General features: G+C 42.9%; 1 protein-coding gene across 1 annotated transcript in view; it reads right to left on the bottom strand.

The window, feature by feature from the left end:
- The window catches only part of LOC112246006 (CUB and sushi domain-containing protein 3-like), a 385,088-nt gene that overhangs the window by 28,726 nt on the left and 334,512 nt on the right, over nt 1–21,850 (bottom strand). The window contains exons 55-56 of the mRNA XM_042295029.1: nt 17,237–17,410; nt 8,320–8,493 (exon numbers count right to left, since the gene is read on the bottom strand). Of these exons, the coding sequence (XP_042150963.1) occupies nt 8,320–8,493; nt 17,237–17,410 (348 nt within the window). The remainder of the gene's footprint in view (nt 1–8,319; nt 8,494–17,236; nt 17,411–21,850) is intronic.

Below are 21,850 nucleotides of genomic sequence, written 5' to 3'. Positions count from 1 at the left end.
CATATACACCCCCCCCCTCTACAGACCCACACACTCAGACTCAGTCACACACATATTAATAACGCCCCGCCCCGCACCTCCCCATTTACTCCACACACACTCAGAATAGGCAAATCTGATCCCAAGCAATTCTCATCATCCTGAGAGGTCCGTCTTGGAATATATGACCTTTTCATAAACACTAGCCTACATATTTCTGAACACAGTATTTATCCTATCATGTCTGTGTGGATATGTGTATTCAAACAATATGTGTTTCATTGTATGATGTAGTAACATTATATGAGACTCCTTTGCCAATGTCTTATAAGTTATAGGCATGATGATCTGCAGGTAACTGTTGGAATGTCATAAGAATGCAGTTTCAATAGGGCAACAGTTAACCATTATTTTGAACCCTCTGTCATAAGGGCTACATAACATGTTCATAACAGTGCCATAACAGATGACATAAATAGTCATGACAGCTTATGAACAGCTTATGACAACTAATTTGACAATGCCATGTCACCGACCATGTTGAAATCAGTTAATTAGCTAGTCTTAAAACTAGCCCAAAAATGTTTGTTTTTTTCTTCAATTTCTTTCTTTTTTTTTTACCCCGTTTTCGTGGTATCCAATTGGTAGTTACAGTCTTGTCTCATCGCTACAACTCCCATATGGAGAAGCGAAGATCGAGAGCCGTGCGTCCTCCAAAACACAACCCATCCAACCCCCGCACTGCTTCTTGACACAATGCCCACTTAACCCGGAAGCCAATGTGCAGGAGGAAACACCGTGCACCTGGCGACCATGTCAGCGTGCACTGCACCCGGCCCGCCACAGGAGCTGCTAGTGCGCGATGGATCAAGGACATCTCTGCCGGCCAAACTCTGGGCCAATTGTGCGCAGCCCCATGGGTCTCCCGGTCACGTCCGGCATGCAACAGAGCCTGGACTTGGACTTGAACCCAGAATCTCTAGTGGCCTTAGACCACTGCGCCACTCGGGAGGCCAGCCCCAACATTTACTGCATTTCAGCATGACACCCCTATAGGTCAATCAGTGTTCACATGTTCCTGTGTTGTGACACGTCAATTAATCACACCTCTATTACTTGACTCATTCCACATTTTGTTGTGTTACAGCCTGAATTTAAAATGGATTAAATGTAGATGTTTGTGCCGTGGGGGAGATCTTTCGTGGGCTATATTCGGCCTTGTCTCAGGGTAGTAAGATGATGGTTGAAGATATCCCTCTACTGGTGTGGGGGCTGTGTTTTGGCAAGGTGGGTGGGGTTATATCCTGCCTGGCTGGCCCAGTCTGGGGGTATTGTTGAACGGGGCCACAGTGTCTCCCGACCCCTCCTGTCTCAGCCTCCAGTATTTATGCTGCAATAGTTTATGTGTCGGGGGGCTAGGGTCAGTCTGTTATATCTGGAGTATTTATCCTGTCTTATCCGGTGTCCTGTGTCAATTTAAGTATGCTTCCTCTAATTCTCTCTCTCTCACCCTCTTTCTCTCAGAGGACCTGAGCCCTAGGAGCATGCCACAGGACTACCTGGCCTGATGACTCCTTGCTGTCCCCAGTCCAGACATGCTACCTTGTCCCGGAACTGCTGTTTTCGACTCTTTCTCTCTACCGCACCTGCTGTCTCTAACTCTGAATGATCAGCTATGAAAAGCCAGCTGACATTTACTCCTGAGGTGCTGACCTGTTGCACCCCTACAACCACTGTGATTATTATTATTTGACCCTGCTGGTCATCTATAAACGTTTGAACATCTTGGCCATGTACTGTTATAGTCTCCAACCGGTACAGCCAGAAGAGGACTGGCCACCCCCTAAGAGCCTGGTTCTTCTCTAGGTTTCTTCCTAGGTTCCTGCCTTTCTAGGGAGTTTTTCCAAGCCACCGTGCTTCTACATCTGCATTGCTTACCTTTTGGGGTTTTAGGCTGGGTTTCTGTATAGCACTTTGTAACATCGGCTGATGTAAAAAGGGCTTTATAAATACATTTGATTGATGTTTTGTCCCTGGGCTACACACAATACCAGCATAATGTCAAAGTGGAATTATTCTTTTCTACATTTTTACAAATGAATAAAACATTAAAAGCTTAACTGTCTTGCGTCAATAAGTATTCAACCCTTTTGTTATGGCAAGTAAAAATACATGATTGAAGATAGACGAGATCAGGTGGGACCATTCTAGCCAATGAGAGGGCAGATACACCTTGCCGGAATGCATCCAAGTATCACTACATTTCTAACAGCCTAAAAGGTAAAAATGTGCTTAAGAAGTCACATAATAAGTGGCATGGACTCACTGTGTGCAATAATAGTGTTAATCATGATTTTTGAATGACTACCTCATCTCTTTACCCCACATATACAATTATCTGTAAGGTCCCTCAGTCGAGCAGTGAATTTCAAACAGCGATTCAACCACAAAGACCAGGGAGGCTTTCCAATGCGTCTCAAAGAAGGGCCCCTATTGGTAGATGGGTAAAAAAAGGAGATGCTGAATATCATGGTGAAGTTATTAATTACACTTTGGATGTAACACCCAGTCACTACAAAGATAGTGGTCCTTCCTAACTCAGTTGCCAGAGAGGAAGGAAACATCTCAGGGATTTCACCATGAGGCCAATGGTGACTTTAAAACAGAGCTTAATGGCTGAGATAGGAGAAATCTGAGGATGGATCAACAACATTGTAATTATTCCACAATACTAACCTAATTTTCAGTGAAAAGAAGGAAGCCTCACAGCTGCAATGGCAGCCAAAGCTGCTTCAAAGTATTGACTCAGGGGTGTGAATACATGAGATATTTCTGTATTTCATTTTCAATCAAATTTCTAAAGACATGTTTTCACTTTGTCACTATGGAGTATTGTATGTAGATGGGTATTATATTTCATCCATTTTGAATTCAGGATGCAACACAACAAAATGTGGAATAAGTCAAGGGGTATGATTAGTTTCTGAAGGCACTGTAATTTACAAATTACAAAATGACATATCGGTTGCCTTACCGTGTAAGCAGCCTATGGACAAGGAATGACAGCAATCCATGACTTGGTTTAGTTTCTCTGGCACATTTCCATTTGTGCCACAAATGCTAAAATGTTAGTGTGTGGAAACCAAACCAAAGCATGGATTTCTGTCATACCTTGTCCATAGACTGCTTACAGGGAAAGGAAACCAATATGTAATTTTATCATTTGATTGAACTATCCATTGTATTTAAATAGATAACAATTGACTTGTTGCTAATGGTCTAATAATCCAGTGACAAGTGTGCCAATGATTTGAATATTAAATTAGTGAAATTAAGACCGTTTAGTCATATTGATGTGAGGAGTTCTACTGAATGTCTCCTTCAGGGACCTGGAGCTTAACCAGATAAGGTCAGTATTCAGGAGGCTGACAGACAATAGATATATGTTCACAGAAATGTAGACAGCAGGTAAGGTTTGGATTAGAGGTCGACCGATTAATCGGAATGGCCGATTAATTAGGGCCGATTTCAAGTTCTCATAACAATCGGAAATCGGTATTTTTGGACCCCGATTTTGCCGATTTTATATATATATATATATATATATATATATATATATATATATATATATATATATATATATATATTACACCTTTATTTAACTAGGCAAGTCAGTTAAGATCACATTCTTATTTTCAATGACGGCCTAGGAACGGTGGGTTAACTGCCTTGTTCAGGGGCAGAATGACAGATTTTCACCTTGTCAGCTCGGGGGATCCACACTTGCAACCTTACAGTCAACTAGTCCAACGCAATAACGACCTGCCTCTCTCTCATTGCACTCCACAAGGAGACTGCCTGTTATGCGAATGCAGTAAGCCAAGGTAAGTTGCTAGCTAGCATTAAACTTATCTTATAAAAATCAATCAATCATAATCACTAGTTAACTACACATGGTTGATGATATTACTAGATATTATCTAGCGTGTTCTGCGTTGCATATAATCTGACTGAGCATACAAGCATATAAGTATCTAAGTATCTAACTGAGCGGAGGTAGGCAGAAGCAGGCCCGTAAACATTCAATCAAACAGCACTTTCGTGCGTTTTGCCAGCAGCTCTTTGTTGTGCGTCAAGCATTGCGCTGTTTATGACTTCAAGCCTATCAACTCCCGAGATGAGGCTGGTGTGACCGAAGTGAAATGGCTAGCTATTTAGCGCGCGTTAATAGCGTTTCAACCGTCACTCGCTCTGAGCCTTGGAGTGGTTGTTTCCCTTGCTCTGCATGGGTAACGCTGCTTCGAGGTTGGCTGTTGTCGTTGTGTTCCTGGTTCGAGCCCAGGGAGGAGCGAGGAGAGGGACGGAAGCTATACTGTTACACTGGCAATACTAAAGTGCCTATAAGAACAAAGGTTAATGAAATACAAATGGTATAGAGGGAAATAGTCCTATAATTCCTATAATAACTACAACCTAAAACTTCTTACCTGGGAATATTGAAGACTCATGTTAAAAGGAGCCACCAGCTTTCATATGTTCTCATGTTCTGAGCAAGGAACTGAAACGTTAGCTTTCTTACATAGCACATATTGCACTTTTACTTTCTTCTCCAACACTTTGTTTTTGCATTATTTAAACCAAATTGAACATGTTTCATTATTTATTTGAGGTTAAATAGATTTTATTGATGTATTATATTAAGTTAAAATAAGTGTTCATTCTGTACTGTTGTAATTGTCATTATTACAAATTTAAAAAGAAAAAAAATATATATATTTTAAATCGGCCGATTAATCGGCATCGGCTTTTTTGGTCCTCCAATAATTGGTATCGGAGTTGAAAAATCATAATCGGTCGACCTCTAGTTTGGATGACAGGAAAGGGAGGGTATTAAACATATATAGTATGTATGTGTGACTATGAAGCCTCAGGGCCGGTTTTCCGGACACAGATTACGTCAGAGTCCCAAATGGCACCCTATTCCCTATATGGTGCACTATTTTTGACCAAGGTCCATAGAGCTCTAGTCAAATGAAATGTACTACACTGAGTGTACAAAGCAGTAAGAACCCCTTCCAAATATTGAGTTGCACCCCCCCCTCAATTCGTCAGGTAATGGACTCTAAAAGGTGTCTAAAGCATTCCATAGACTCCAATGCTTCCCACAGTTGTATCAAGTTGGCTGGATCTCCTTTGGGTGGTGGATCATTCTTGATACACATGGGAAACTGTTGAGCATGAAAAACCCAGCATCATTGCAGTTCTTGACACAAACAGTGTGCCTGGCACCTACTACCATAGATGTTCAAAGGCACTTTTTTGTCTTTCTTATTCACCCTCTGAATGGCACACATACACAATGCATGTCTCAATTGTCTCAAGGCTTAAAAATCCTTCCTCAACCTGTCTCCTCCTTTCCATCTACACTGATTGAAGTCGATTTAACAAGTGACATCAATATAAGGGATCATAGCTTTCACCTGGATTCACCTGGTCAGTCTATGTCATGGAAAGAGCAGGTGTTCTTAATGTTTTGTATACTCAGTGGAAATACAGAATAAGCTGCCATTTGGTACAAATTCCATTTGACAATTTCAATTGAACATAAGTTGACATATTTAGCCTTAGACTAAAAAAGTGTCTGGGAAACTGGCCCTAAATCTATCCAGATTGTGTGGTTGGTTCTTTAAAAAGGCCCGTGGATCAATACCCACCACAACTCTCTGAGTCATCACACGGATGCTGCTGCCTTTCGCACTATAAAGGGATCTGAGATATTTTGAGAAGGTTATTTCTCTGCGTCAGGAGATGTTCAAACCCCTACTGGTTATTTCTCTGCATCAGGAGATGTTCAAACCCCTACTGGTTATTTCTCTGCATCAGGAGATGTTCAAACCCCTACTGGTTATTTCTCTGCATCAGGAGATGTTCAAACCCCTACTGGTTATTTCTCTGCATCAGGAGATGTTCAAACCCCTACTGGTTATTTCTCTGCATCAGGAGATGTTCAAACCCCTACTGGTTATTTCTCTGCGTTAGGAGATGTTCAAACTCCTACTGGTTATTTCTCTGCATTAGGAGATGTTCAAACCCCTACTGGTTATTTCTCTGCGTTAGGAGATGATCAAACACCTACTGGTTATTTCTCTGCATTAGGAGATGTTCAATTGATGAATGATCTATTATATTAATAGCACCCTATTCTCTCTATAGTCAAAGATGATCTATTATATTAATAGCACCCTATTCTCTCTATAGTCAAAGATTATCTATTATATTGAGAAGATAGCTGAGTGGCTGCTCTAACAATGGAAATACATGATTGAAGATAGACGAGATCAGGTGGGACCATTCTAGCCAATGAGAGGGCAGATACACCTTGCCGGAATGCATCCAAGTATCACTACATTTCTAACAGCCTAACTTCAATTAGATCAAATAAACCTCACGTAATTCAACACTCTCATAGACCTCCATACAAAAAAAGAGCTCATCTCACCTGGATAGATTTTGGCCAGGACCAATACAGAATAGGGTTCCATTTGGGACGCAATCCCAGACTCTTCAGGAAGACAGACTCATGTACAGTATAGCCCTGGTTTTCCAGACCAGACAATGAGCACTAATTAAGGTGAAAGCAGAAGTATAGAATCTATATCCTCTGGGACAGTAATAACAGTATAGAATCTATATCCTCTGGGACAGTAATATCAGTATAGAATCTATATCCTCTGGGACAGTAATATCAGTATAGAATCTATATCCTCTGGGACAGTAATATCAGTATAGAATCTATATCCTCTGGGACAGTAATAACAGTATAAATCTATATCCTCTGGGACAGTAATAACAGTATAAATCTATATCCTCTGGGACAGTAATAACAGTATAGAATCTATATCCTTTGGGACAGTAATAACAGTATAGAATCTATATCCTCTGGGACAGTAATATCAGTATAGAATCTATATCCTCTGGGACAGTAATATCAGTAAAGAATCTATATCCTCTGGGACAGTAATATCAGTATAGAATCTATATCCTCTGGGACAGTAATATCAGTATAGAATCTATATCCTCTGGGACAGTAATATCAGTATAGAATCTATATCCTCTGGGACAGTAATATCAGTATAGAATCTATATCCTCTGGGACAGTAATATCAGTATAGAATCTATATCCTCTGGGACAGTAATATCAGTATAGAATCTATATCCTCTGGGACAGTAATAACAGTATAAATCTATATCCTCTGGGACAGTAATATCAGTATAGAATCTATATCCTCTGGGACAGTAATATCAGTATAGAATCTATATCCTCTGGGACAGTAATAACAGTATAAATCTATATCCTCTGGGACAGTAATATCAGTATAGAATCTATATCCTCTGGGACAGTAATATCAGTATAGAATCTATATCCTCTGGGACAGTAATAACAGTTGATATGATAAGGTGCTCTGGGACAGTAATAACAGTTGATATGATAAGGTGCTCTGGGACAGTAATAACAGTTGATATGATAAGGTGCTCTGGGACAGTAATAACAGTTGATATGATAAGGTGCTCTGGGACAGTAATAACAGTTGATATGATAAGGTGCTCTGGGACAGTAATAACAGTTGATAAGGTGCTCTTCAGTTTTCCCAGGCCTGTAGCTTTAACAAAATAATTGGAGGTTAAAAAACACCAAAGCATTCTTACCGTGTAGTTAAAACAACTATATTGAGTTGACATGTCCATCTAGCAAAATTAAAAACAAGGCAAACAAATTTTAGTTTGTTGTGTCCTATTTTTGGTGCGTTTGTTCAGTCTCCCAAATTCCTTACTCTTCATGAAAAGAATGTCCTACGTTACAGCACTGAAAATAGAAACCTCTGTCAAGCTAGACAATGACACCAGCCAGGTCTGAAGGCTAGGGCCAGGAGAATGTCACTAACGTGATCCCCTGATGGAACAGAATCCCCTACAGCCATTTCATATCCGGGCTCTTCTCCTGTGATACGCGCTCTCCCTTTAAAAGGAATGACCCTGCCTTTTTTGGAATGATCTCATCAATAAGAGATGTGTCGAGGTTTGTGCAGTGTATCACATTGGCACCCATATGGTGCGCTGTGTTTGATCTGGGCCCATAGGGCTCTGGTCAAAAGTAGTGCACTATATAGGGAAATATAAGTAGGGTGGCCTGGGTATAGCCTGTGTGTCAGAGGGAGGACATTGTTGTTTGACGTTATTAAATACTACAAGCTGTGCTTTAAGGCAAATAGAGCTGGAAAGATGAACTCCCCAGGAATAAAGAGAAGCACACACACACACACACACAGAGTAGATGCTTACCTATACAGCGAGGTTGGAATCCGCTCCAGGAGCCGTCGGCCTGGCACAAGCGTGTAGTGGAGCCCACTGGGATATAGGGGACACTACAGCTGAACAACACCTCTGACTGATAGATGAAGCTGAGGCCCTCTCTGGAGCCATAGGCAGGCACACCAGGGTCCCCACAGAACTTGGCTACAACAACAGCAGAGCAAAAAGAGCAGATCAAAATGAGCATTAAAAAACCCCACACAGGAACAATGTTACTGTGTTTTCCCCCCAGTGCGGTCTTTATTGAAGAGAGTGGGAAATCTGACCAGATCGAATCAGAAACAACAACAAAAAACGCACAGGATCAATGTCATTGAACTCCTCCTGCCACAGTATCTCTCTGTGATCCTTACAGATCGAAATGAACATTCCAGAAATACACAAGAGCAATGTTAGCCATTTTCCCCCCCAGTGAGGGTTAGATTGAATTTCTGACACAGTATCTCGTTGTATCTGTGATCCTGGCAGGCACCAGTGGAGGAGAAGACGAAGTTTTACAGACCAGACAAACATGAATGACATCGTCCCTCAAAGGGCTCAAACCGGTCATTGAGCACTGACCATCAGTGGCTGTCCAGCAAACACTTGGTCTGTCCGGGAAGAATCAATAATAGATGTGGCCTTCACACTCCGCCAATACATTATAAATGTGCCAAACAAGACTCCCTCTCTTACTGTCTGGGAACTAGGAGGACTACAAACTTGACTTTTTCTTGATGAATAATAGATACGCTGTCAAGAAATAAAAAAAGAGAGGAAGAGAGAGTAGAGAACAGAGCGAGGGGTTGAGAGAGCAGAGAGAGCAGAGAACAGAGACGTAGAGAGAGAGAAGAAGATAAGAAGAAGAAGAACAAAAAGAAGTGTGCTGCAAGATTACAAAGTCACAGGCAGCCAATCTTTAGTTCATTCCCATTGGAGCCAAAGTTTCTGTGGCCTCTGCTGCTGCTGTACATGCTTCAGTGTTCTGAAGGATGAGGACTTAGAACTACTGTACCTTGTGGACCTTTTAACCTGCTCTTCCCTCCACCTCCTCCTCCCTTCACCTCCTCCTCCCCTTCACCCCCTCCACCTCCTCCTCCCTTCACCCCCTCCACCTCCTCCTCCCCTTCACCCCCTCCACTTCACCCCCTGCACCTCCTCCTCCCTTCACCCCCCCCCACCTCCTCCTCCCCTTCACCCCCTCCTCCCCTTCACCACCTCTACCTCCTTCTTCCCTCCACCTCCTCCTCCCTTTCACCCCCTCCAACCCTCCTCCTCCCCTTCACCCCCCCCACCTCCTCCTCCTCCCCTTCAACCCCCACCTCCTCCTCCCCTTCACCCCCTCCTCCCCTTCACCACCTCCACCTCCTTCTTCCCTCCACCTCCTCCTCCCCTTCACCCCCCCCCCTCCTCCTCCCCCCTCCTTCACCCCCTCACCTCCTCCTCCCCTTCACCCCCTCCTCCCCACCTCCCTCTTCCCTCCACCTCCACCTCCCTTTCACCCCCCACCTCCTCCTCCCCTTCACCCCCCACCTCCTCCTCCTCCCCTTCAACCCCCACCTCCTCCTCCCCTTCACCCCCTCCACCCTTCCGCCCGATCACGTTTGAAGCTCTGCCTGATGACCCACTGGGGCAGGTAGTTAAGAACTCAATAATTCTGCGCAGATTACCCCCTCTGTTCTTCACTCACTCTCTCTGTCATACGGAGACGGACAGACAGGGTACGGCTAAGTGACAAGTAGGTAAACTAAACACTGAGTTGGGTGGGTGAATTATGATTCCCTGGGTCTCTTTGTGTATAGAGACAATTCTCTAGGTGTAGAAGTGATGGTTGTGTCCTCTGATGTTCAAACAGGCCTTCTTAATAAGTCTTAATAAGCCTCCGAGTTATTATGATTCTCTGGCTCGCTAGAGAGAGAATCCTCAATAGGTGTAGGATAGATGGCCGGATCCTCTGATGTTCAAATAGGCCTTCTTAATAAGTCTTAATAAGCCTCTGAGTTATTATGATTCTCTGGCTCGCTAGAGAGAGAATCCTCAATAGGTGTAGGATAGATGGCCGGATCCTCTGATGTTCAAATAGGCCTTCTAAGGTTATCTGAGTTGTGACAGATGGTGGAGAGAAAAACACACTTAATTAAACTATTATTTAGAATGACTAATAACGGGACTGAAGCCTTGTCTCAGCAAAACTCTGAACCTTTTAAAAACAAAGGCTTTCACAAATCCGTTGCGTTTGTGAACCCAGTCTGCAACATGCAATTGACATTGTAACTTTGGAGACGAGTTCCCTTCAGATCTGTGCGTGTTTGGACATTTTTGGTTTATGTATGAGGATGATTGCTGTGTGAGAGTGAGTGAGTGAGAGAGACTTGGTCACACTTTTTTGGTGTCTGTCTATCATTGGGCAGAGCTGCTCATCATGGTGGAAGCCTCTCACCTCCCACCTCCCATTACCTGCCCTTTAACGGGAGGCATCTGCTAGTCTTTTCAATTCAATTTACCATCTAATCTGCAGTACATCGAGTACCCCTTTGTCCCACCCTCATTTTGGATCAAATTAAAGTGATGCCGAAAGTTACTGCCGAAACGATTGAGTTTGACTGATGACCCTAAAACGGGTGGAAGATCGTCGGACCAGACCAAGGACTTTATGAATGAGCGCTTCCTCCTCTAACTCAGCTGTCACTCAATCAACCAATGACATAGAGAACCTTGGTTTGTTCCTTTACAGAGGCGAGCAAGATGACAGTATAGCATTAATTCTGCAGCCATTTGTTTCACTACATTGTCAGATACCCAGATCACCTGCATGAAAAAAGAAGAAGAAAGAAGAATAGACCAAGAAGCACTTTAGTGTGCAGTGCTGATATAACAGGAAAAGACAGGGAAATAACACAGTAACAACAGGGAAATAACAGGAAACGACAGGGATGTAACACAGTAACGACGGGGAAATAACAGGAAACAGGGAAATAACAGGAAACAGGGAAATAACAGGAAACAGGGAAATAACAGGAAGTGACAGGGAAGTAAACAGCAAATGACAGGGAAGTAACAGGAAACGACAGGGAAGTAACAGTAACGACAGGGAAGTAACAGGAAACAGGGAAATAACAGGAAACAGAGAAATAACAGGAAACAGGGAAATAACAGGAAACAGGGAAATAACAGGAAATGACAGGGAAGTAACAGGAAACGACAGGGAAGTAACACAGTAATGACAGGGAAATAACAGGAAACAGGAAAATAACAGGAAACAGGGAAATAACAGGAAACGACAGGGAAGTAAACAGGAAATGACAGGGAAGTAACAGAGTAACGACAGGGAAGTAACAGAGTAACGACAGGGAAATAACAGGAAACAGGGAAATAACAGGAAACAGGGAAATAACAGGAAACAGGGAAATAACAGGAAACGACAGGGAAGTAAACAGGAAATGACAGGGAAGTAACAGAGTAACGACAGGGAAGTAACAGAGTAACGACAGGGAAATAACAGGAAACAGGGAAATAACAGGAAACAGGGAAATAAAACATTAACATCGCAGTAATAGTACCTAGCTGCTAAATAACTATATAAAGTGTGAGGAATTGTCTTGGTTGTTATATATTATATTATATATTATTATATATTACTTATAGCTAGAATCCTTCCAAACTGTCACGTCCAATTGCAATAATGCAACAACAAATAAGTAGTGCAAAACTGTTTACCCCGTCGCACGACGCTCCTCTGCGTCGTCAACAAAACAAAAACAGCGGCTTTAGGGCGGTCAGTGGCACTATTTTCCCCTACTGCGAACTCCATCTTTAACAACTATGTATAATAGAGGATAATAAGTTAAGAAAGTAGTCAAGGCCCTGTTCACCTGTTCTCAGTAGCAATGTTTATACTGATGTAGAATGCACTTTCTTAGAAAGACTGTTTATTAAAAAGAAACCATAGCTATACAAGACACCTCAAAACAACACACACATGCTGTATCTAAGGTCTGCACAGCACAATGTTTCTAGATGCAGGGTGCATGTATGTTTGTATTAAAAACTACATACTCTATAACTGGTACATTATAATGGATGAGGAGGGTATTCAACTTAAAACAAGATAAATCTATCCACTAACACGGCTACTTGTCTCCTCTCTTGTGTGAGCGAAACGTATCAGAGCATTGTGAAGTTGCCTAACCACTATTCCAGTACACTTTTGCCTGGTGGCTGTTGCCCCGGCCTGTTCTAGGTCACACAGCTCTAGCAGGGGGCCCAGTAGGATGTAGTAAGGGATTTACTATACCCTACACGTTAAGGCCAGGTCTCTTAAAGTGTATTTAGCGCAAAAAAACAACGATATTCTAGTTTTGCTAGTATCACATTCTAAGAATTTGAAGGAGAAAGAGTGTGAGAGAGACGGGAGTGTTTCCGTTTGGTTTCCCGGACGACGATGGCAGGTGCAGAGGTGAGCACTGTGGTCAGGTGATGTTTACACCTGTCCCTGAGTGGCCACCTGTCACCGCTGTGCGTCACTCGGGCCAATGAGGGCGCGGTCCCCACTAACAAGGGTAAATGTGGGTCCAAGCACCACTAGAACTATAGAGAAAGTACCATTTGTGAACATAATAACAGGGGAACTGAGTTTGCTTTATAATACAATGTTGAAACACAGAAGGCACAGTAAAACTATGAATGTAGTAGCGGTAAGAAACATAATTACTTATGTATCGCCAAAACATGTACCTGTTTGCACAACACCTTTTAAGGACTGGAGAACTATGAACTACGAGCAAAATACCCAAAAGTTCAGTTTTGTGGTTGCCCTATGTAGTTTCTCAAACCTTTTTTCTAAGAGCGTTCCAAGTGCATTGTAAATGGTGCTAATGAGAAGAGGTGAGAAGGGCCTTGAATACTTACTACATAACTTATGCTTATTATCCTCTAATATTTATAGTTCTTAATAATTGTTTCTATATAACCAGGAAAATTCTTCACACTGTATATCCTTTTGGCACACTTTAAATCTTTATTTAGTAGCTACATACTAACTATAAATGGGTTATTATGGGGTTGTTGTTGCCATGTAGTTACTGTGTTCTTTCCCTGTTCTTTCCCTGTTGTTACCCTGTTCTTTCCCTGTTGTTACCCTGTTCTTTCCCTGTTGTTATCCTGTTCTTTCCCTGTTGTTACCCTGTTCTTTCCCTGTTCTTTCCCTGTTGTTACCCTGTTGTTACCCTGTTGTTACCCTGTTCTTTCCCTGTTCTTTCCCTGTTGTTACCCTGTTCTTTCCCTGTTGTTATCCTGTTCTTTCCCTGTTCTTTCCCTGTTGTTACCCTGTTCTTTCCCTGTTCTTTCCCTGTTGTTACCCTGTTCTTTCCCTGTTGTTATCCTGTTCTTTCCCTGTTCTTTCCCTGTTCTTTCCCTGTTGTTACCCTGTTCTTTCCCTGTTGTTATCCTGTTCTTTCCCTGTTGTTATCCTGTTCTTTCCCTGTTCTTTCCCTGTTGTTATCCTGTTCTTTCCCTGTTGTTACCCTGTTCTTTCCCTGTTGTTACCCTGTTCTTTCCCTGTTGTTATCCTGTTCTTTCCCTGTTGTTATCCTGTTCTCTCCCTGTTCTTTCCCTGTTGTTATCCTGTTCTTTCCCTGTTGTTACCCTGTTCTTTCCCTGTTCTTTCCCTGTTGTTATCCTGTTGTTATCCTGTTATTTCCCTTTTCTTTCCCTGTTGTTATCCTGTTCTTTCCCTGTTCTTTCCCTGTTGTTATCCTGTTCTTTCCCTGTTCTTTCCCTGTTGTTATCCTGTTCTTTACCTGTTGTTATCCTGTTGTTACCCTGTTCTTTCCCTGTTGTTATCCTGTTCTTTCCCTGTTGTTATCCTGTTCTTTCCCTGTTGTTATCCTGTTGTTACCCTTTTCTTTCCCTGTTGTTATCCTGTTCTTTCCCTGTTCTTTCCCTGTTGTTATCCTGTTCTTTCCCTGTTCTTTCCCTGTTGTTATCCTGTTCTTTCCCTGTTGTTATCCTGTTCTTTCCCTGTTGTTATCCTGTTCTTTCCCTGTTGCTACCCTGTTCTTTCCCTGTTGCTACCCTGTTCCTTCCCTGTTCTTTCCCTGTTGTTATCCTGTTCTTTCCCTGTTGTTACCCTGTTCTTTCCCTGTTGTTATCCTGTTCTTTCCCTGTTCTTTCCCTGTTCTTTCCCTGTTGTTATCCTGTTCTTTCCCTGTTGTTATCCTGTTCTTTCCCTGTTGTTACCCTGTTCTTTCCCTGTTGTTATCCTGTTCTTTCCCTGTTCTTTCCCTGTTGTTATCCTGTTCTTTCCCTGTTGTTATCCTGTTGTTATCCTGTTCTTTCCCTGTTGTTACCCTGTTCTTTCCCTGTTGTTACCCTGTTCTTTCCCTGTTGCTACCCTGTTCTTTACCTGTTGCTACCCTGTTCCTTCCCTGTTGTTATCCTGTTCTTTCCCTGTTGTTATCCTGTTCTTTCCCTGTTGTTACCCTGTTCTTTCCCTGTTGTTATCCTGTTCTTTCCCTGTTGTTATCCTGTTCTTTCCCTGTTCTTTCCCTGTTGTTATCCTGTTCTTTCCCTGTTGTTATCCTGTTCTTTCCCTGTTGTTATCCTGTTCTTTCCCTGTTGTTATCCTGTTCTTTCCCTGTTCTTTCCCTGTTGTTACCCTGTTCTTTCCCTGTTGTTATCCTGTTCTTTCCCTGTTGTTATCCTGTTGTTATCCTGTTATTTCCCTTTTCTTTCCCTGTTGTTATCCTGTTCTTTCCCTGTTCTTTCCATGTTCTTTCCCTGTTGTTATCCTGTTCTTTCCCTGTTCTTTCCCTGTTGTTATCCTGTTCTTTCCCTGTTGTTATCCTGTTATTTCCCTTTTCTTTCCCTGTTGTTATCCTGTTCTTTCCATGTTCTTTCCCTGTTGTTATCCTGTTCTTTCCCTGTTCTTTCCCTGTTGTTATCCTGTTCTTTCCCTGTTGTTATCCTGTTATTTCCCTTTTCTTTCCCTGTTGTTATCCTGTTCTTTCCCTGTTCTTTCCATGTTCTTTCCCTGTTCTTTCCCTGTTGTTATCCTGTTCTTTCCCTGTTCTTTCCTGTTGTTACCCTGTTCTTTCCTGTTGTTACCCTGTTCTTTCCTGTTGTTACCCTGTTGTTATCCTGTTCTTTCCCTGTTGTTACCCTGTTCTTTCCCTGTTGTTATCCTGTTGTTATCCTGTTGTTATCCTGTTATTTCCCTTTTCTTTCCCTGTTCTTTCCCTGTTGTTATCCTGTTCTTTCCTGTTGTTACCCTGTTCTTTCCCTGTTGTTATCCTGTTGTTATCCTGTTGTTATCCTGTTATTTCCCTTTTCTTTCCCTGTTGTTATCCTGTTCTTTCCCTGTTGTTATCCTGTTCTTTCCTGTTGTTATCCTGTTCTTTCCTGTTGTTATCCTGTTCTTTCCCTGTTGTTATCCTGTTCTTTCCCTGTTGTTACCCTGTTGTTATCCTGTTCTTTCCCTGTTGTTATCCTGTTCTTTCCTGTTGTTACCCTGTTCTTTCCCTGTACTAACCCCGTTATTTCCCTTTAATAACCCCGTTATTTCCCGTTAATAACCCCGTTATTTCCCTGTACTATCCCTGTTATTTCCCTGTACTAACCCTGTCGTTACCACGTCATTTCACTGTCGTTATCACGTCATTTCCTTGTCGTTACAATGTTATTTCCCTGTCGTTACCACGTTATTTCCCTGTCGTTACAATGTTATTTCCCTGTCGTTACAATGTTATTTCCCTGTCGTTACCACGTCATTTCCCTGTCGTTTCCTGTTACTTCACTATCGTTATCATGTTATTTCTCTGTCTCTACTGTGTTATTTCTGTCGTTACCACGTTATTTCCCTGTCGTTACAATGTTATTTCCCTGTCGTTACAATGTTATTTCCCTGTCGTTACCACGTCATTTCCCTGTCGTTTCCTGTTACTTCACTATCGTTATCATGTTATTTCTCTGTCTCTACTGTGTTATTTCCCTGTCGTTACCCTGATATTAACCTGTTGTTTCTAATAAAGATTAGGAAATTGGTTTTAAAAATCGAAAAGATTAATCTCTGTAACTGACTATAGTCATAGAACCGTAGAGTGGACATCTTATTCAAACTGAAACAAGGAAACAAGAATGCAACAAAATGTGTTAGTTCTACTGCAGAGAGAGAGAGTGAAGCTGCATCGATGTGTTAGTTCTACTGCAGAGAGAGAGTGAAGCTGCATCGATGTGTTAGTTCTGCTGCAGAGAGAGAGAGTGAAGCTGCATCGATGTGTTAGTTCTACTGCAGAGAGAGTGAAGCTGCATCGATGTGTTAGTTCTACTGCAGAGAGAGTGAAGCTGCATCGATGTGTTAGTTCTACTGCAGAGAGAGAGTGAAGCTGCATCGATGTGTTAGTTCTACTGCAGAGAGAGTGAAGCTGTATCGATGTGTTAGTTCTGCTGCAGAGAGAGAGTGAAGCTGCATTGATGTGTTAGTTCTGCTGCAGAGAGAGAGTGAAGCTGCATCGTGTGTTAAGAGAGAGTGAAGCTGCATCGATGTGTTAGTTCTGCTGCAGAGAGAGTGAAGCTGCATCGATGTGTTAGTTCTGCTGCAGAGAGAGTGAAGCTGTGTTAGTTCTATCGATGTGTTAGTTCTACTGCAGAGAGAGTGAAGCTGTATCGATGTGTTAGTTCTGCTGCAGAGAGAGAGTGAAGCTGCATTGATGTGCAAGAGAGTGGAAAAGTTCTGCTGCAGAGAGCTGCATCGATGTGTTAGTTCTACTGCAGTGAGAAAGAGAGAGTTCTAGAGAGAAAGAGCAGAGTGTTAGTTCTGAGAAGGAGAGTGAGAGATGTGTTAGTTCTGCTGCAGAGAGAGAGAGAGCGAGATAACAAAATAACACGAGTGGAGAGGAGAGATGTTACTCACGTAGGCACTGAGGCACCATTCCGTTCCAGGTGCCGTTGCCCACGCAGGTGAGAATGGCAGGGAATGACAGCTCGTACCCTGGGGAGCAACTGTAGCTCACGCTGGTGCCCCACTCAAAGTCTGTACCCTCCAGGACCCCATTGGAGATGGCAGAGGGTGCTGCGCAGGTCACCGCTATGGGTGGAGAGGAGAAGGGGTGAGGGGGGAGAAGAGGGTGGGTGTAGTGGGAGAGAGGACAGGGAGAAAGAGGAGGAAAGAGGGGAGAGGGAGAGAGAGGAGAGAGAATAGGGAGAGAGAAGGAGAGCGGGGGAGGAGAGAGGAGGGAGGAAGAGAGAGAGGGGAGGAGAAAGGGAGAGAGGAGGACAGAGAGGGGAGGAGAGAGAGAAGCAGGAGAGAGAAGCAACAGGGAGGGAGGGAGGGAGGGAGGGAGGGAGGGAGGGAGGGAGGGAGGGAGGGAGGGAGGGAGGGAGGGAGGGAGGGAGGGAGGGAGGGAGGGAGGGAGGGAGGGAGGGAGGGAGGGAGGGAGGGTGTTTACTCTTGAGGGGAAGTAATACTTTAATCAATGCTGAATTACTCACTTACTTAAACTTCATTATCCCTGTAGGGATATCATGAATCAATTAGGCATGGATCATACTTTACTTAACCCTCATTATCCCTGTAGGGATATCATGAATCAATTAGGCATGGATCATACTTTACTTAACCCTCATTATCCCTGTAGGGATATCATGAATCAATTAGGCATGGATCATACTTTACTTATATCTCGTTATCACTGTAAAGTTATCCTGAATCAATTAGGTACGATTTATACTTTATGATTCCATTCATGGCATAAAGGCAAACAGCGAATACACAAGACACCTTTGGGAAAAGGCTGCAGCCAGGCTAACAACTAAAACAACATATTTTCATAATCTTAGGAAATGAAGCCGAAGGAATAATTTGGTTTGCCACGCTTAGTGGACATTTACTACCAGCTGTCTAACTGAAACTGAGCTAATGGTTTTCTCTCCAAGCACTAGCCTCTGGGTGTCACTAGGCTACCTGGGGTGGTGGGTAGCCTAGTGGTTAGAGTGTTGGGGCAGTAACCGAAAACGAATCCCCGAGCTGACAATGTAAAAATCTGTCGTTCTGCCCCTGAACAAGGTAGTTCCTAGGCTGGCATTGTAAATAAGAATTTGTTCTTAACTGACTTGCCTAGTTAAATAAAGGTTAAATAAAAAAATAGCTGAGTCCCAAATTGCACCCTATTCCCTATATAGTGCAATAAGCCAGAGAGAGACAGCCAACGCCACGCTTGAGTAGGAGAAAGGGCTAGGATGGATGACTCATGTTGCACTCTGTAGAGTCAGTCTCCCTTTCTCTTCCGTGTCTGTTTTTCACACAGAGTTCTGCCAACTACGATGTGAACACAGCATACTCCTCCTCTCACTGAACTACAGTAAGTAATAGCAGATATCGTAGGCTGTCCAAAGAAATTGCATGGCGGATACACTCTTTTCCGCAAACTAGAGTAACTGCAGATAGGGCTTTCTAGAAGACTGTTCTGTGAGGGTTGGTTTGGGCAGAAACAGGCTTTCCAGCCGACTGTTCTGAGAGGGTTGGTTTGGGCAGAAACAGGCTTTCCAGCCGACTGTTCTGAGAGGGTTGGTTTGGGCAGAAACTGGCTTTCCAGCAGACTGTTCTGAGAGGGTTGGTTTGGGCAGAAACAGGCTTTCCAGCAGACTGTTCTGAGAGGGTTGGTTTGGGCAGAAACAGGCTTTCCAGCATACTATACGATAGACACAATACTCTCACCTAATTACAATAAAATAGTGCACTATTTTGGAAAGCCTATCACCATGGATATAGTCATCTCACTGAATAACCGTTACAGCACTGTGGATACTTTCCAAAAGATGGGGTTGGTTTGGTCAGTAACAGCTCTGTGGAGAGACTTTCCTAAAGATGGGGTTGGTTTGGTCAGTAACAGCTCTGTGGATAGACTTTCCAAAAGATGGGGTTGGTTTGGTCAGTAACAGCTCTGTGGATAGACTTTCCAAAAGATGGGGTTGGTTTGGTCAGTAACAGCTCTGTGGATACTTTCCAAAAGATGGGGTTGGTTTGGTCAGTAACAGCTCTGTGGATAGACTTTCCAAAAGATGGGGTTGGTTTGGTCAGTAAGAGCTCTGTGGATAGACTTTCCTAAATATGGGGTTGGTTTGGTCAGTAACAGCTCTGTGGATAGACTTTCCAAAAGATGGGGTTGGTTTGGTCAGTAACAGCACTGTGGATACTTTCCAAAAGATGGGGTTGGTTTGGTCAAACAGCACTGTGGATACTTTCCAAAAGATGGGGTTGGTTTGGTCAGTAACAGCACTGTGGATACTTTCCAAAAGATGGGGTTGGTTTGGTCAGTAACAGCTCTGTGGATAGACTTTCCAAAAGATGGGGTTGGTTTGGTCAGTAACAGCACTGTGGATACTTTCCAAAAGATGGGGTTGGTTTGGTCAGTAACAGCTCTGTGGATAGACTTTCCTAAAGATGGGGTTGGTTTGGTCAGTAACAGCTCTGTGGATAGACTTTCCAAAAGATGGGGTTGGTTTGGTCAGTAACAGCACTGTGGATACTAGGCCTATTCCTTATACTATATAGTACCATCCATTTGACCAGAACCCTTTGGCACCATATCCCTTATATTATCAGTCCATTCCACTTGACCAGAACCCTTTGGCACCATATCCCTTATATTATCAGTCCATTCCACTTGACCAGAACCCTTTGGCACCATATCCCTTATATTATCAGTCCATTCCACTTGACCAGAACCCTTTGGCACCATATCCCTTATATTATCAGTCCATTCCAGTTGACCAGAACCCTTTGATTTGGAGGGTAGTGATTAAATGAATCAGCTGACTATAAAAACAAAGACATTAGTCCAGCTGAATGGAGCTTTCTGATGATTGGCTGCTCGTATTGCCATCTCTGTGTCACAAGTAATAAAAACAATAAACGTGTAATAAATTCCCAAATGTTGTATTAATATTCTGAATTAGTATTGGACACGCTTGGTAGCCCCTCCATTGAGAGTGGACCAGCTTGGCTTGTACTAAGCTAATGAATAATAGGTTTATGCAGAGTAGTTTCACAACTCCAGTGACACAACAGTGGTGAAGAAGTTCTACAGCTGCTGTGACGGATCCTCCATTTCACAGGCATTCTCACATACAGTATACAATATGAGTGCATGCACGCACACAAATTTGTGTTAGACTCTCACCCATCCACTGCCATTAGGCTACTTTCTATTCCACACTGTCACAAATATCACCGAAGGTGGCTCCTCTTCCTGTTCGGGCGGCGCTCAGCGGTCGTCGTCACCGGTCTACTAGCTGCCACCGATCCTTTTTCCCTTTTCGTTTGGTTTGGTCTAATTGTTTTCACCTGTTCCTTGTTGGGGTTTTTGGGGTTGGTGTTATTTAAGTTGGATTAGCCCGCTTGTGTTTGTGCGGGCTTGTTTCTGTTATGTAAAGGTGTTTCGTTTTATTGTGGGTTTTCCGCTGTCCGGTTTGATACCCGTGTGTATTTTAGGTGGAGTGTATTTACGCCTGTGTTTCGGCGTCACCTATTTGTTCATGTTTCTGGTTGAACATCAAAGCGTGTTTTTTCCCGTATCCTTGGCTCTCTGCGCCTGACTCCACACCCATTCACTCTTTGGACGTTACACACACGTCAACATCCACAGATCTAACTGTGCATCATAAGAATGTACGGCACTAAGATATCATTCTGGAGCTGTTGCATATGTATGCATAACACACTTTCACACTGCCAGGAAACGGAACTATCACCTGTACAAACGGATGGAGACATGTGTCGATCATAGTTGGTCCAAGATAATGGTCAAAAGCTGAATTTTATGCATGTTGAGAAAGCATGTTATGAAGAGAAACCTTTTCTGCCTGGCCATATAGTGTCAGCAATAACAACTACAAGACAGGATGTTGGTCCGACAATAACAACTACAAGACAGGATGTTGGTCCGACAATAACAACTACAAGACAGGATGTTGGTCCGACAATAACAACTACAAGACAGGATGTTGGTCCTACAATAACAACTACAAGACAGGATGTTGGTCCTACAATAACAACTACAAGACAGGATGTTGGTCCGACAATAACCACTACAAGACAGGATGTTGGTCCTAAAATAACAACTACAAGACAGGATGTTGGTCCGACAATAACAACTACAAGACAGGATGTTGGTCCGACAATAACAACTACAAGACTGTTGGTCCGACAATAACAACTACAAGACAAGACAGGATGTTGGTCCGACAATAACAACTACAAGACAGGATGTTGGTCCGACAATAACAACTACAAGACAGGATGTTGGTCCGACAATAACAACTACAAGACAGGATGTTGGTCCGACAATAACAACTACAAGACAGGATGTTGGTCCGACAATAACAACTACAAGACAGGATGTTGGTCCGACAATAACAACTACAAGACAGGATGTTGGTCCGACAATAACAACTACAAGACAGGATGTTGGTCCGACAATAACAAACCAAAGCAAACTGATATGCTTTATTTAAACCCTTTTTCTCA

The sequence above is a fragment of the Oncorhynchus tshawytscha genome, linkage group LG13, assembly GCF_018296145.1.
Source record: "Oncorhynchus tshawytscha isolate Ot180627B linkage group LG13, Otsh_v2.0, whole genome shotgun sequence".
Taxonomy (NCBI): Eukaryota; Metazoa; Chordata; class Actinopteri; order Salmoniformes; family Salmonidae; genus Oncorhynchus; species Oncorhynchus tshawytscha.
This window is presented reverse-complemented; position numbering and strand designations above follow the sequence as displayed.